Genomic DNA, 16,903 nt, shown 5'->3' on the forward strand with positions numbered 1-16,903 from the left:
GCCCATTAAATAAATTATAATACCAGTTAAGTATTTATGAAATTAGATTGTTAGAAAAATTAAGGGGGCGCAACAATTTTTTTTTTTAAAGGGGGGCGCAGGTACAAAAAGGTTGGAAACCACTGTCACATCCAAGAAATTTTCAAAAGAATTGTAAGAATGGCGGCAAGCGAGAGTCAGTTGAACATTTTATTTATAGATTTTCTAAAATACTGATGGTATCCTAAGTGAATATTATCATATTTTTAATTAATAATTGTAAATTGAAAAATTATTTTACCTCATATTCGTGACTAAAACCCACGAACGGTTAGTTTAGGAAAAACAGTCACACCTTACTACTGTTTGACAACAGTTTGGGCACGTAAGTGTAAACAAAAAGAGAAGACCATTGACCCAGTCCATATCTGGTTAGTTATATCCTGTAAATTATATAAGGAAATGATACATCATTGCCTGTAACAATAGTATACGCTTGCATTATACTTCTTTTTTTTTCGTCCCGCATCAATATGCTATCCATAGGTATTCCTTTATAAATATTCACGATAGTTCCTAATGATTCACTTTAACTTTATCATATCTGCCTTCCTAATTTTCTACAGGTTGTTTTTTCTTGTTCGTTCATGTAATTTTCGATATTAGAAAAATGATAATCGTTGATTCACTATGTTTTGATTGTCTATTGTACCAAATCGCACAGTTCTTTACGTAATTGATTAGAAATAGGAGCAGCCCAAATAGAGCTTACTTTAACATTTACTTTTTAAAAGCTCAACGTCTGATGATAGTATCATTTTCTCAGTGTATTGCAGACCTCCATAACGAGTTCACTCGCTACTGACAACACTGTGAAGCTTCTCACTTTGAGCAGAGAAGTTGCTCAGTAGAAACTGCAAAATGTTGAACATTTCAATTATTATAGCATTTAATAATGTATAAACTTTATCCTCTTCATTTTCTCTAAGAATTCGTAGAATTAATTGTAAATTTAAGAAAGAAATTTCCTGTAATCCTAGTTAATTTATTAAATACGTTGGAAAGTCAACTTTCTTTAAATTCAATGGTCTATCAGCTTCGAGGAAATTTGGAAATGATATCCTCCCAATGGATCAATTTTTTTTCATTAAAAATAGAAAAAAATTATTAATCTTTTTCATCATTTCTTCTGTCATCGACGCCTAAAACATTCTAGAAACTGCAACTATTAGGATGTATTCTATCATTAACAATTTCTCACCTCTGAAGACAGCATTTCCCTATCTCTGGAAGCTAGCAGTTTCTTTCACTTCTTAAAAAGAAAATTTGTGAAAAATAATGGAATAAAATAATGCATAATTTCAAATTAAGCTTCCTAATACTTTACTTGAGATGGGCCTATCAATACCAAGTAGGAGATTCATGATTGCAGATAATAAATGAAATTTCGACTACTTTTTTTTTTATTGTACTAATAATTAATAAAATTTTAATTATTTTTTCGTAAATAATGATACAGACAAACTTTTAGGAGGCACTGTATCTTGTGATTGTCAGTAATCTTAAATTATTATTACTATTTTTTATTTAAATTGACGGCAATAGTTAGCTCCAATAAAATTTATTGTTATATTGTTAAGTGACATGGATTTCTTTTTTCGTTTGCAATTTTTGTTCCACTTTATTCAATTAACTCTTTCAACATTGTCTGATTCGCTTTTGTTCGCTTGTGGAGCAATCACTCTGTATTTTTTCTGTAGTGTGAGAAATTTGTAAAATAATAAGTGCTAAAAAGTCCACAGTATTACAACAAACTATTCCCTCATAGAACCAATATCTGTTCCAAATGTTATTTTTGAAATTGAATTAAGGAACAACTTATTTTTTATTGTTCTGGATTCAAAATTTAAATATCTTTTTAATAATTTGATAAATAAATTATGATAATTTTTTTATTTTTTTTAATTTTTGCAGTCACAAATCCTAGAGCGAGTAAAACCGGATAGAGTGACAGTTACCAAACCAGAAGAAGATCGAAGGAGAAGAACTATTATCGTAGAAAAGAATAATAATTCATATGGATTCACTTTACAGGTATAGTTTTAAATTATAATACGTATTCTTTTCTAGACTGTTACTTATCGTAGTTTATTACTTTGGGAAAGTGAGAGACATATTTTGCCAACCTGTTTCCATTTACATTCTTCGTAATTAATTGCAATACTTTTGTTGTATTTCTTCCTTTTTATCATTTGCATACATCCTTAACAATTTTTTAATTCTCCTCTAATCTTTTATATACAGATTTGAATCTAGATTTCTTCTACGTTGTGTGTTGTATTTCTATTATAAAACGCTTTCCCATGGTATAATTAAAGATGTGAGAAAATAAACAGATAACAATGAGCTGGTGAATTTAAATTACATAAGCAGGCATATAATAATATTGTAATAATGTAACAAGAAAAACACTGGCCGGCGGCTAGCTATGCAACGGCCCTCGATGTTGAAGTGCTTTAAACAAATAAGTATATATAAAAACAAAATAATACAAATAATTCAAACATCCTATAAGAAGGATAGAAAATTTTCATGATCGCATTCTCACCTATTATTCATACATTCGTTAGTTGATCAAAGACTTGGAAAAGAACAAAATACATAGCCGTCTTCCACATAACCTGAGACTTCTGCGCTTGGCTGGCTACTTTTGTCAAATAGTGCCTATTTTCGGTAAATGGATACGTCCAATGGAACTATAATTCCAGCAGACGTAATATTTTCAACCAACTACATAAAAAAGGGGTGATTTTGAATACCTGCCACGCTGTCCGCAAATTTCTAGGTGACCAAACATATTATATTTGCTTGGCTGCTTAACAGTACATTGTTAAGTATACCAGGTTATGTAAAATTTTAAAAGAAATAATATTATTACTGGAAGATAGAATTGGGTTATACTTTTAATTTGTATTAGTATGAATAACATTTAGTATTTTTATAAAGAATAATTGTTAATATGGAGAAAAAATAGCTTCCTACAAATTAAGTTGTTAAAAGTTCTCATTTACGCCACCAGGTCGCAGCATCTCATTGATTCTTTTGCAGTAAGCCTTGCTTTTGAGAGATAACTGACTAACTTCAAGATTAGCCCATCTTTATACCAAAACTTGTATTTCTATCGACAACTCTAAATAAAAAAATTAGTACGAACACAATATTCCCTCTTACGAGTCGTAATAACGGGTGAAACATACATATGACATACTTTGATGTTCTTTGATTTCACATCAATATTCCTACTGGACAAAGATTATCCATGAATGGCATCTCATTTCCTTTCATTTTATCAGATTTATTTAGATCTTTTATCTATAAAATATTAAAACAAAAACCTTGGAAATATTTGTAAATCTTTAAATTCGATATTTATGAGATATGCATGATACTTACTTATTAATTTAAATTATTTTCTTGAACTGTACATAAAGTAAATACCTAAACAACATTTTTAAACAAGGAAACTAAATTTTTAATCTTGACACTTTCTCGATAATTTGTTATATGAGGTGAAGCTTAATAAGGAAAGTATGCAAATTTTATTTATGATCTTTTTTTTAAAGGTATTTATGTGCAATTAGCAAATCTTTATTTTGGCTAAAATATTTGGTAATGTGGAAATCACTTTTAGCTTTCAGGAATTGCAGGAATCAGATCTTTAATCAAAATGAAGAATTTTAATTTCTTTCTTCTTATTAATTTGACCAAAACTGGTTGAACGACTTTTATTGCAATATACATAAACTTAATTACTAAAAAAAAAAAAAACACATTATAGTGACAGTTATCTTCTTAAGGAATGTATCCCTCTAAACACATTTTTTTTTCAGTAGTTATATCTTCTTCTTTTTTTTGTAAGGTAAAACAAGTCTAGAAAAATGGACTTGTATTTCTGCATAAAATATCAGTATCACTTTAACTGGATCTATAAAATGTTTATTCTAGTAAACTGAGACGAATACATTGCGTTATACGCTAATACTAGATGAAAAATCAATGTATGCCACTTTTATTATCTTGTATTCATTTCTTATAGCATTTCTGGTTTCATAATAAGAAATTATTTGATTAACCACAAAAAAAAAAAACCTTGACTGTAAAGAATACAAAATTTTTTTAAGAAGTTTTTAAATTGAATTACTCATAAGATATTCGTGTTTGCAGAGTTATGGAATACACTACAAGAAAGAGCAGGAAATAGAAATGATAACATATGTAGATTATGTTGAATACGATGGACCAGCTTACAGATCAGGGATGAGAGAAGGTAAATTTTAATAATCTTAAATATTTCCATTATTAAGAGAATTTCATAAAACTTATATTTATATTTTTTCTACTCCCTTTCACAAAGTAGCATAATTTAAAAAGAATATTTTAGGTGATGTTATTTTATCAATAAATGGGCATGACATGGAAAAAACAGATCATAAAACTCTGGTTAATTTTATTAAAAACTGCGATTCACGTATGCGTATGGTAGTTTTATTTGAAGACTGTGTGAGAAAGGTATTAACCATTTATAATATATATTAGTAGCAGTAATTGAAATTTAAATTAATTATCCTATTTATTAATATTATTTCAGGTAGAACTACATATGAGATATATTCAACTTCAAAGGTTATTACAAACAAAAATGTCAGAATTAGAAAGGTTGTGTGTGAAAGAGAAAGAATTATTGGAAGGAAAATGGAAAACCCATAGCCTGCCTGCTAGGAAGAAAACTGGTGGAAAAACAGTGGATCCTACTTTACCACAAGTTGAGAATGGTACCTTCAGTTTGATTTCAAGTATAGAAAACTCAACAGAATTCACTACTTAGCATTAATTCATTTTATTCTCAAAAAAGAAAACCTATTTATGATCAATACCCAAAAACTGTAATGATTTTTCTTTTTTTAACCATAAATTATTTCATTAATAAAAGATTATTTACAGGAGAAGTTGTGGGATACTGTCGGCCAACTGTGTCCACGGAAGATGTAGCTAGAGCAACTCCACCTCCTGGTTTTGGGCCACCTCTAGTTCTGGCTTATAGACCTTATCATTATGTAGATCAACAAGGTCGAGCCTATGTTATACAACCAGCGCCTAATTCTAGTTCTGAATACCTTGCAGCTTGGCCAAGGTATTTCTGTGAAATAGTATAGATTAGCGCTAGAGATGTTTACAATGAACCTAAATACACATAGTGTGTCTGAATTCTAATTGCCTTTCAGCAGTTTCTGAAAACGTAATAAACTATATTATTAATACTTATATTATTAAATATAAAAAAAATAAGAGAGAAACCAAACTATTCTTCAGAGAAAGCAAATGAAAATTAGTTGACTTCGTAACTATATTGAAAAGAACTAACATAATATATTATATCAAACCTTACAGGATTAAATAAAAAAATGATAATTATGTTCACTAGAATAGAGTATCTTAAATAATCAATCTATTTTTAGTTAAAAATAAAAATTTTCCAGTTGTTCCACCTATTGTTCAAAAATTAATTATTGAATTTTCAGTACAGTTTTTTTAAAAGTATTTTTTCCTAAAGCTTCAACAGGAAAAGGTTCAGTAAAACAGAAAATGAACATACTTCTTTGGTTTTAATTAGGTTAAAATAATAATAACTAAATTATTTTAAAATAAATTAGATTGTTACCAGTTTAGTTTGATTTCCTTGCAAATTTCAGTTTCATTCAGCAATTAATTAATTTTGTCCTGTCAAGTCAAGTATCGCTTAATTTTATTTTACCATTTTTTCGTAAAACATGTCATTAAAGAATTGATAAACATCCGAGAATATTTCAGAATCTCCTAGCTGTAATTATTTACTTACCAGCATATCTATCAACTTATGATTTATTCTATTATTATTACCACTTTATTATTTCTCTTCTGATGTTGCACTACCAGCATTAAATTGTAAAAAGTCCAACGTTAATCTAGACTGCCATTTTCTTGTTGTCCATTAACTATTTTAAACATGAGAATTTCCCAAGGTTGTACTTGACAAATTTAAAATAAAATTAATAATAATAACTGAAGTCTTCCTTTTCATTAGAAATATTAAAAGATGAAACCAAAACAGATCTGAGAGTATATCAACGCTTTACTGAGAGTGAAACTTGAAGAATCAGTAGAGTATTTAAATGTTGTTCGGTGGTCCTGAGCTTTTAGACTAGCATAGAATAGACAAATAGAATAAATAAAAAAAGGGAGAGGGAAAAAAGTGACTCACATGAAAATAAAAAAACTTCGAAATTAAATTAATTGAATCTAGGGTCATTTGATTATTAGATTTTTTTTTTTTTTGTTTGTTTGCCAATTTGTTACTTTTAAGCTGAAGAAACTTTTTGTTTTCTGCTGCATAAAGCTTTTATGTTGAAATATTATATAAGTACTTAATAACTTAATATACTAAATATACTAAACTTATTGTATATTAAATTGTTGTAGATTAAATGTATATAACTGTATTTTAAAATTCATTTAATTTAATTTAATTTAAAAATTTGCAATATTAATTCAAAAAATCATGAGAGAAATATCTAGTTTTTCGCTCCAGTTTGATTATTCATTCAAGGAATCTTTAAATGAATTTTACATCGATTACTTATTCGTTTTAATTATATTATTACTTAATTATTCCTTACAGAACGTAACGTCAGGTCATTGCTTTAGAATCCGATACATCTTTCAATACTTTATTTTAATCGAAATAATTTGAGTAAGTTAGCAATTATCTCACTAAAATTAGAGTAGTTTAAGGATATGAGAATAAATATAATTCCTAGGCCCCTACTGCTGCTCTAAAGACTACAAAGTCAGAATTCGGGCAGCTTAGAAAGATTTCCCGTCTTCCATTGTTTCTCCAGCGAGTTTAAGACCATCACGGGTGTCTTCTTTCTACAATTGAATTAATGTAAATATTTTTGTTGATGCTGTTTGTGATTTTATTATTTTATTTCAGTAGTTACCAGGGGCGAGGTGATCCAAATATTGGTAAAGGAATGGTCAGAAGATGTTCTGCTAGTGGGATTGTCCATGATAGTAGAGGTTACCATCAGAGTAATGGAGTAGCTTCTGCTGCACCAAGTAACAAACATAGTAACAAAGGTAATAATATAAAAAGACTTATTAAACATACGAAATGTTTACCATATATGGATTCTGAAAAATTATGTGAACCTGACATATATTTAAAGGTGAAAAGAAAATAAGTTTGGAAAAAACGTAAGAAAATAATTTAAAGACAAACTCTTGGTCGCAGACTGTCAGAGGCGAGTAGCAACAAATGTGTTATAACTTTTAACACCAGTTTCAGTAATTATTTCTTGATTATATTGTAAACAAATAATTTTATTTGATAAGAGTTGTATTTTCATTATTTCTTCAGTAATTATTGAAAATTGACCTTCTCTCGACTGCACATGAAAATATAAAAAGTAATTGTCTTTTTTTTATCTATTTGGTAATGGGAAGATGTTTCATTAAGAACAAAGCGCATTGGGTATTGATGGGTGTGCGGTATTTTAGTAAAGAACAGCAGCAGCAACAGTGGCAGCAGTGAACGCCGAGGACATCATTGCAACCCTTGCATGGCGAGTGCAACCAGCCCACAGGATAACACCAGTCTAGAAGCTTACGATCTGGCCAGCCCCTGCTGTAATTCTCACTGTGTGCCATCACGTAGAAGGCGACACCACCACAAACCTAAGAAGTCATCTAGCATCGAAAATGCTAGGGCACCATCTGCTGGTCCGTTTTGTATACCAATCCTAGATATTCCTCGCTTTCGATGTAGAATGGCTGAATTCCCAGCATGGCACATTTAGAAATTTTTCTGTGTCCTCAGTTAGGGTAAAACTTTAACATTTTACTCGCCAGTTGTTCATTTTTGGCAGATTTTATTTATTTTTTTCAATAATTATTCATTTATTATTAGTTTTATTTTTACTTAAGCATGGACTTGGGTGATATTTGTAATTATGCTTTACTAGTAAATACTACAGATACAGATACTTGTACATAAATAGGTAATCAGGCAAACTAATTAGCATGCAGGGTAAAAGGAACATGCTGAATACGATTACTATAGAGTTACAAAATGTCCAATTACATTAATGTTTCAAAAGCTCTATATCAATTTCTTGATCATCATTAAATGTGTCTTAGATGTGTCTCGCAGCATTACAAGATGTAAACAGCTTTAAAATACAAAAATGTTTTTTAATTGCCTCTGTTCGACACCATCCCTTCATTAGAATTTTTGACAATAAATGAGACAAGTGAGAGCAATGCTTTCTGTAACAGGCAGTTCAATACAATATTCTTTCTGGTCTTAAAAGCTAATTAAATTCAAACAATGTGAAACATATACTCTCATGATTAATTCAATTTCAGATTCAATTGCTAGTTTCCCCCAATTTAGCTTATTACTTTCCTCTGTGTGCTTTACTGTACCCTTAATTGTTACTATTTCTTATATGAAATATTAAATCAGAGAAGATTACTGGAGTATTTATTTTCTCATCTTTTAAACTTGGGCAGTTTAAATATCTTGGTGAATAAGTTCAGAAGGTTCCAACCGCTTTATGTTTTTGAACTTCTGAAATTTCTACTGCTCTAATTAGAACAGCATGAGCCATAATTTCATTTTCCTTTATATAGATGTTTAGGAATATATTATTTCAATAAAAAAACAATCATAAAATCAATTTTCCTTCATGGTTCATTATTTCAATTAAATTTCTGACAATTGTTGAATGTGCAATAGAAATAATTTTGGCCATTACATTGTTTTCTTCCCCTTTATTGATATTGGTGATTATGACTTATTTTTCCTTGGATACAAAGGAGGTTTGAGTTGATTTCTTAAATTATTTTCTCAGATTTCTTTAATTGTTATTTATTTATAAATTAATATCATCAAGGACCACGCATTTCTTGTTTATTTTTAATTGAATAAGAAAAGACTTCATTTGAGTCTATTTGTTTTAGGTGGAGAATGGAAAGATAAAAGTAGTTCTAAATCTGGTCAGAATTCATCAGCCTATTTACCAACAAGTTCTGCGGGGCCACAGTCCCATAATTCTCATCACCATCACCACCATCATCATCACCATCAGACTGGAAGAAGGTATCTGTTACAAATATGAATATATAGGTTTCGTGACCGTAAATTGTTAAGCTTAGGATTCAAGATTGGCGAGGAATCGGTCAAATAAAAAATAAACTCGTCTTCTTGCCAACGTTTCGACAAATATGTTGTCCTCTTCAGGGACTGGCTATGCGGATTGGTTGAGTTACAGAAACTGCTGTATCTGTTACATTTTAAAACTCAGAATTTATTTAAAAAGTTTAAATTCTCTTTACAGTTTCTTATTTGCTACTCACTATTGCTTTAGTAACATCTTATGAATAAATTTTTATTTTTAGTGGAATATTTTCAACCTTATTAAGAATTTAAAAAAAAAAGAAAGAAAAATAAAACTTCAAAAGAACAGGAATGCTTATCATTTAATTAAGTTACCATCTGGAAGGTTCATTCGCGCCAAGGTCCTATCACTGAGGATTTTTTATATTATATGTCTCCAGTTTTCTAAAAGAGGAAAAAGTGATTAATTGCTAATTAAAGTTTAAATTCTTAATTTAAGCCATTAATTGCGCTTTTGATAATATGAAGTTTATTCCCTTTATATTCTAATTTCAGTTCATATTATTGTCTCTTCCAAAGATGTTGATCGTGTAGAGTCCTTTTACCGTCACGCGTTATCTTCGCAGACCTCGCACTCACCCTATTGGTTCCGCCGCAGGTTCATCAGCTTTTGATAGTGTTTGCATGCAATGCTTCAATTTTTTTTTTTTACTTTGATTTGATTGTGGAATTCATTATCATTAAAAAAATATATGTAATTTTAATAATAAACAAAATTCTTTTAGCATTCATTTTTTCTTCCTTGAAGACTTTGCAATTGGTGCTTCTTTTCTACTTCAATTCCTCTATTCTGTGGAATTTGTTTGAACTTCAACTTTTCATTCCGAAAATTATTATGGATCTTTGATATATATTCTTGTCTTTGTATATTTTCACAATCTTAAATCTTGTGAGCCTTTTGAGGAGAGCCGTTTTATTTATAAAATCTTTGTTTTAGGTATCTAAATTTAGTTAGTCAATGCAGTCTTCATTCATGTACATCGAGTGAAGTCAACAGTATTCAAGAAAAAGGAGGTGTAAATAATGATAGCAGTGCAGCATCGTACACTACATCGTTAAGTACTGACACTTTATATTGGGAAGGTCCTCCAGAAATGGCTCGTCAACATTCTGTAAAGTCAACCGGCTCTACAGGTTCTACTACAGTTGCTATAAAACCTAAATCTTGGGATAATTTAACTACCAAAGCGTTTGGTGGTTACGGTTTTGGTTATGGCTACGTGGACCGTGTCAGTGGTCACAATAAAGGACAAAGTGTTAATACTAGTAATACTGGTGGAATGTCTGGAACTGGACGTAGGATAGGTGGCACCAAATATGTACAAGTACAACCTACTAAATCGTCAGAATCTCTTTTATTATTGCCTGAACATCCAGGAGGACTGTCAGATTCGAGCCTATCTTGCGAATGCCTCGATTCTAGTACTGAACATCCTACCACTAGATACTATCTTACAGGGCAAGAACAACATTGCCAAATAGACAAAGCCAGTCAAACAGAAAGACCAACGCAGGCTCCACCTGAGGTAACCAGACTGTGATAATACCAAAATTATATTAGTCAATTTTATAACAGTCTAGTCTCTACGTGCTTAACAAATAACATTGCTTAAAAAGAAGTTATACTTTGTTTGTAGTGTTGTTTATGAAAATTAAGTGATAGAATAAATTGGTTGTTTTCTGAATTGTAGATGTATTGTAATTTCAGAACATAAGGAAGTACAATTTTTTTCAAAAACTTGACTTGAGTCTACAAGTAGAAACAGTTAAATTTAATTTTCTCATTTACATGAAACAACCAAGAAAGAAATTAATACTACTTGGAAACATGTTCCAATAATATTGTTTTTTAATTATTTAACTGATGTACTTTCCAATAAATGCAATAAACAATTTCCATATTTGTGTCCTCAGTTTGGACGAAGTATCTTGAGAGAAAAACAGCTTGACAAAGTATTCAACTTATTGTAGCAATGTGAGATCTTTTAGATGTTAAGGTTTATGAATATAACAAATGCCAAAGGGTTTGTCAGCAGTATTGAAATACTTATTTGATTACAATAATAGAAACTGTATTATGTTTACACTCATTTCTAGTGCATTTTCCATTTGGATAAATAAATGTACTTTGTTTGAATTAAATATACGATTTAATAATACTATTCACTTCTAAATCTATTTTAAAAATAAATAAACAAGTTGTAAATTATCAACTACTATATCTTTTTAAAGCAGTGTTGATTAGATAGAATTTCATAATAAATATGATTGTATTCGGTAACTGTTGGTAAAAAAAATTCTGAAAATATCAAGGATTTAAACATGGAAACCTAAAGAAAAAAATGGTTTCAAGTTAATTTAATTATGAAATGTTATAAAAAACGAATTTCTTTGCAATGTTTTCAAAAACAAAAATTTTTGAATTTAGCATCACAAGTTTTTGTTCCCCCATTTACTGTGACTTGCGAGAACAAAATCAATTGTACTTGTTCAGTTAGTGTCAACATCTTGATCTCGATGTGCTCAAGATGTGATTGCACACGAAAACGTTGGGTATAAAACGTTGCAGGTCCTGGAAACGATACATTGCATGCAGCTTTCGGACCCACTTCAGTTCCAGTTATCAATATTATATAGAAAACTTAAAATTCAGTTGCCTCTCATCTGTTAAAAAGTTATCTGCCTCAAATGCATCAACGTTGCATTTGATTGGTTACGATCATTAAAAATGTTAGTGTAATTTATAATTTATCACTTAACAATATAAAATAAATAACGAAACAAAGAAAAAAAAATAAATGCGACTTTTAAACCAAATAAATGCCTAAAACACTCTTTAGAACCAAAGAAAAAGAAAAAAAACGCAATAAAAAAAATTGAAATTAATAATATTTACTAATATATAAGATTTTCAAATTTGTAAGAAATCAGTATAGTGAAAATTTACATTCAATAAGGATATACTGTAAAACATTCACTGCCAAAACATTCTTCCATATTATGTGCTAATGTAGTAAATCCTAATTAAAATTATTTCATTTTGAAGTAGTGATTATTAAGCTCCTTAATACTAATAATTACCATAATTGCATTATTTGCTAGAATTTACCTTTTTTTTTTATAAGAAAGATGAAAAATAGATGATAGTATTTTTGGCAATGCACACAAAAATTTAACTTTCACATGCAACAGACTTTAAGGGAAAATAATAATCCCAAGATATATTTTCACGCCACACCTTTGAGCCCGCTAGTCATATTGACTAACCCCACAGGTTGATGCGCAAAGGTTCAATAATTAGTTGTAAACATCATTGGTTTAAGATATTTCTAAGAGAAGAATGAATTTCCAGAACGTATTTTTGTAAGTATAAACCCAAATCTTCTTAAGAACTTAAGACATAATTTCTTCTAAATTTGCCATCAGTCCACACATGCATCCAAGGTGAAGCCAGAGCCACGATAACTCTCCTGCTGAAGAGATGGTTCCCATTAGCTCTAGTTATAGTGGAGAAAGTCAAAGAGCATGCCAGATCCTGGAAACGAAATTGTTTTGTTTCTGGCCTTAGGCAGTAAGTTTCTAAATAGGGCTAAAACTTCTAACTCTGATCGGTTCTTCGTTAAAAAAAAGAAAAAAGATACAGAAAATCCTTACACCAACCTTACATATAACAATGTAAACAAATGTCAATAGCATAAGCCCTAAAGATGATCTAGTCCCTGGGTCGAAAGTTCGGCAAAAATTTAAAATTATGACTGAAATTTGCAATATTCTTCCATCTATAATTTTAAACATAATTTCAAGACCTTGTTTAGCAGTAGACCTGTCTAACAGCGACGGCTACAGAAATGGTAAGATTAAAAAAAACTTTTAACCTTATTTTATATTTTAAATAGCAAAAGTATCTTCAAAAAAGGAGGAAAAATTTGGCTAAAGATGAACATTACTACATCAAGTCTTCCAAATCAGCCGACAGATAGGGTTACAACACAGTTGCTTTGGCCAATGAAGAGATTTAAATATAAATTGCAATTGCAGTACAAATTTGATATTTTATAATAAATGTCCTAAACGTGGTTAAATGATTACTTTAACTATTAGTCTTAAGTTTTTAAATAATTAATGATATTGCAGGAAATATTTTGTTTTGACCTTTGGCAAAAAATAAGGATTAAAAGTATTGGCTTCCACATAAAATTTATTTACTTCCTCTTAAAATTTATTTACAAAATCTTACATAATAATTTACAACTTAAGCCTGATAAAAGAATAACAAAATTAAGATGTGTAAAACAATGAATACAATTCATGAATTCTGGTGAAAGTTTAATTAAAATATTTCACTTTTTAGAAATAATACAATTGGAACACATTTTTAGTTTACGAAACGAATGGTAAATACTGTTTATACTAATACTTGTCTTTAAAAGTAAAAACTCATTCAACATTCTATTCGAAACTTAAATAATAAATTTCTTCCATAAATAAATAACAAGACATAAATTACACTTCTGGATTTACAATAAAAGTGCTCTTTCTAAATGCGTGCTAACATAAAATCAAATGCGTAATAAATTTTTATAATAAAAGCGTTTCGAAATTTAAAAACAAAAAACAAATGTATTGCCAAAAAAAAAGTGCATGCATATACTACTTTTTCAAAATTCAGAAGCAAGCAGAATGATGTTTTATTAACTAAATCAACATTTCTACTTGCCAAAAGTTTATCTCCAAACTCCTCTCCCTAATCTTTCAGCTAATAAATTTCTTAATACTACTTAGAATTTGATTAACTTATCTTCCTTAAGGACAGGAGATTTTAGACATAATGGACCGTGATGAAACCAGCAATGTCTAACAAGAAAACTATTTCGGTAAAATTTAGCTTTACATTCTCCACATTTGTATTGAGCTTGCAATTTTAGACCTTTGTGCTTACAACGGAGATGTTCTAACAGTTTTACGTTCATATCAAAAGCTGCAGAACAAAGTGCGCACATAAACTGAAAACATCTCGTTTTCATATCTTCTGATTCTGAGCCCAGTGTGTTAGGTTGTGAATCAAGCTTTTGAATGCCTTTAGATTTTAATATTGTCCACTTAGAACGTTTTGATAATTTTTGTTTCTTAGGATTTGTATTTTCTTTATCTTGATACTCTGGAGAGTCTGGTAGATCAAACCTTAAAGTTCGACGTGCTTTTCTTTTTACTACATTTAAATTCTGATACATAGACAGTTCAGGACTTTTGAATATCTTTTCACTAGTATCAATAGGATATGCTGTTGAAGGTTTCAAAATAGATTTTATAGAAGGTGATGAATTATCTTTAGTGGTTAGTTTTATCATTTTTTCGCTCAACCCAGGGGAATTGTACTTATTACCTTCTTTGCCAGTCTCTAATTTGATAATATCTTCAAAACTTTTGGTGATATTTGAATATTTAGAAACAATAAATCTTTCAAAAACTTTGAAGTGTTTTTGCTCTATATGTATCATAAGTAGTTTATAATGTTTCCTCAAACTCTTATGGGGGCAAAATCGGCAATAAACATACTTTTCTGGACTAAAGCCACTGAACATATTAACGACACAGATCTCATGCTTTCTAATTACATGTTTTGGAAGGAGTTCCTTGTTATAAAATTTAGCTTGACAAAAAGGACACTGATGAAAATCGATATCCCCAGGATTACGTTTGAGTACTACCTTTAATTCTCTTGAGTGTGACTTTTTTATATGATCTTTCAGGATAAATTCGAAACCAAAATCTAATATACAAAATGGACAACAAATTCTAGTTGGCAAAGTTGTATCAGTCATAAAATCATTTACCATCATACTGGCATCATTAGAATTTAAAGATGTTTCTGTTAGTTCATCGATAACAGGAGGCGGTGGAAAATTCTCTTTTTCATCTTGTTTCATTGCCGTAGCTATAGTCGATATCCTGAGGCCAACATTCTCCGTTACAGTTTCAGTACTGCTATTGGCAAATATATCAGCCGAAGTGTTCGGACTCCCTTCCATAAGCTTAAAAATACAATGAATAATTCATTAATTTTATTGTATTTTACCTTGAAAAATTATTATACTCTAGCATCATCAGATATTTAGAATAAAAATAGGCTAACTGGGAATGGAGAGAAAGAAATCATTACTTACCCTTATTGGAAATTAAACTTTTAGGTTTGAATCACTAAACGAATATATCATGTAATAAAAATTAAGGCTGAAAGTAAACTGATTTAAACGAATACGTTACACATTTGATAGCCGCTTAACGGTTAACATAAGATAACCTACTCAACGTTAGTACTAAAAAAAACTAAACGTTTTTAAAATTCATTAAAAAAATACTAATAAAATTCTACAATACGTTAAGTATTAATATAAACATTATTTACCAATTTCGATGTTATTCAATTTTCTTCCATTCACCACAAGTCACCAATGAAGATGGCAGTGGTATTATGGTTCTTGGCTTTGGTTGATGGTGCTGAGTGTTGCGTTTGTAGTGGTCCCTTTATCATTAATTTATTAAAAAAATAATTCTATATATTCTATAAGTTGAAATTAATAGTTCGACATGACTACACCAAAGTTAAGGATAATAAATTGGTTTTCTTTATTTCTGTGGATGTGATTGAAATGTCAAAGAAGAATGTTAGTTATATCAAACCTCAAGAACCAGCTTTCCTGGCTCGACTGAAAAAACAAGTGGGCTACAAAGAGGGTCCAACAGTTGATACAAAGGTAAGTGATTTTAAAATAAATATAATTACTTAATTAAAACCGTTCTTTCAATTAGCTGTTTGCAACCTTCCAGGCGGGAATTTCAGATTTTTTTACTGTTATAATTTTATAATTTGAAAATTAACCATTATCTGGGAAGTAAAAATGACTGGAAATACTTTTAAAAAAACTTATTAGAAACTGTTGTCTTTGAGAGAGTTCAAAATATATAAAACATTGCTAAGAAATAGCAAATTATAATTTGTTAAGTCTTTAGAAAGTTTTCTAAACCAATAAATTCACAAATATCAAGATCTTTAGGCTAATATTTAAGTTTCTTTATTGGATTGAAATAAGATAATATAATTCTTATTTTGTTCTATTTGTTTTAGAGGGAACAACTTCCTGTCTGCTCCTCAGATGAGAGTGACGGTGAAGACCAACCACAGGTTGTAGTAATTGGACCAGGAGATCTTACAGAAGAGGAAGCTGCAAAAGCGAAAAAACGTAAGTGTGAGGGATTTTTTTTAAATGTAGTATGTAAGTTACGCTGTTACTTTATTAGTTAGCAAATTTGTAAATGCTCCATGAGTGGAGATATTCAACGAATGAAATTTTTCTTTATAGGATTTATTTTACTTTCACATTTATTACAGCTCTGCTTTGCAAGCAGCAATTTTAAGTGGATACAAGTTATGCAAGTGACTTGAGTTTGAATGCAACTTTTTCTTAATCCCTTACTATTTTGATTCTGATATCAAGTAATGAACACGTTGTTTATATTTTTAGCAAAAGTTTTTTTTATATTTTGATGCTGTTTAGAACTGAGTGAATGTAGTGGTTGCTGGTAATAACTTTGTTGTTACTAGATTCGTGATAAGACATTTTAAATGCTAGGTCTTTCATTTGGATT

General features: G+C 29.7%; 2 protein-coding genes across 9 annotated transcripts in view; one reads left to right on the plus strand and one right to left on the minus strand.

Moving 5' to 3' along the window:
* The window catches only part of ssp6 (PDZ domain-containing short spindle 6), a 133,380-nt gene extending 121,079 nt beyond the window's left edge, over positions 1-12,301 (plus strand). For 2 of the 7 annotated variants that reach the window (XM_074119651.1, XM_074119649.1), the window contains exons 2-10: positions 1,954-2,073; positions 4,204-4,306; positions 4,421-4,548; positions 4,628-4,811; positions 4,981-5,170; positions 7,010-7,155; positions 7,576-7,797; positions 9,040-9,178; positions 10,194-12,301. In XM_074119651.1, the coding sequence (XP_073975752.1) occupies positions 1,954-2,073; positions 4,204-4,306; positions 4,421-4,548; positions 4,628-4,811; positions 4,981-5,170; positions 7,010-7,155; positions 7,576-7,797; positions 9,040-9,178; positions 10,194-10,797 (1,836 nt within the window). In that variant the 3' untranslated portion in view covers positions 10,798-12,301. The remainder of the gene's footprint in view (positions 1-1,953; positions 2,074-4,203; positions 4,307-4,420; positions 4,549-4,627; positions 4,812-4,980; positions 5,171-7,009; positions 7,156-7,575; positions 7,798-9,039; positions 9,179-10,193) is intronic. The other 5 variants (XM_074119655.1, XM_074119653.1, XM_074119654.1 and 2 more) reach the window with 3 other exon arrangements.
* Positions 12,302-13,441: 1,140 nt separating this feature from the next.
* LOC141448505 (uncharacterized) lies at positions 13,442-16,029 on the minus strand. Of its 2 annotated transcripts, none has more exons than XM_074116883.1 (2): positions 15,663-16,029; positions 13,442-15,288 (listed from the first exon to the last, which is right to left on the minus strand). In XM_074116883.1, exon 2 carries the CDS (start codon positions 15,283-15,285, stop codon positions 14,035-14,037), a length of 1,251 nt encoding a protein of 416 aa, XP_073972984.1. In that variant the 5' UTR covers positions 15,286-15,288; positions 15,663-16,029; the 3' UTR covers positions 13,442-14,034. The 2 variants fall into 2 exon arrangements, with proteins under 2 accessions (XP_073972984.1, XP_073972985.1); XM_074116884.1 differs by lacking the exon at positions 15,663-16,029 and adding an exon at positions 15,421-15,579.
* Between the last annotated feature and the right edge of the window lie 874 nt (positions 16,030-16,903).

Source organism: Rhodnius prolixus, unplaced genomic scaffold (assembly GCF_049639745.1).
Source record: "Rhodnius prolixus isolate KJV_2025 unplaced genomic scaffold, Rpr scaffold_2, whole genome shotgun sequence".
Taxonomy (NCBI): Eukaryota; Metazoa; Arthropoda; class Insecta; order Hemiptera; family Reduviidae; genus Rhodnius; species Rhodnius prolixus.

Coding starts and splice junctions, on each gene's coding strand:
- LOC141448505 (XM_074116883.1), bottom strand. CDS start 15,285: ATGGAAGGGAGTCCGAACACTTCGGCTGATATATTTGCCAATAGCAGT.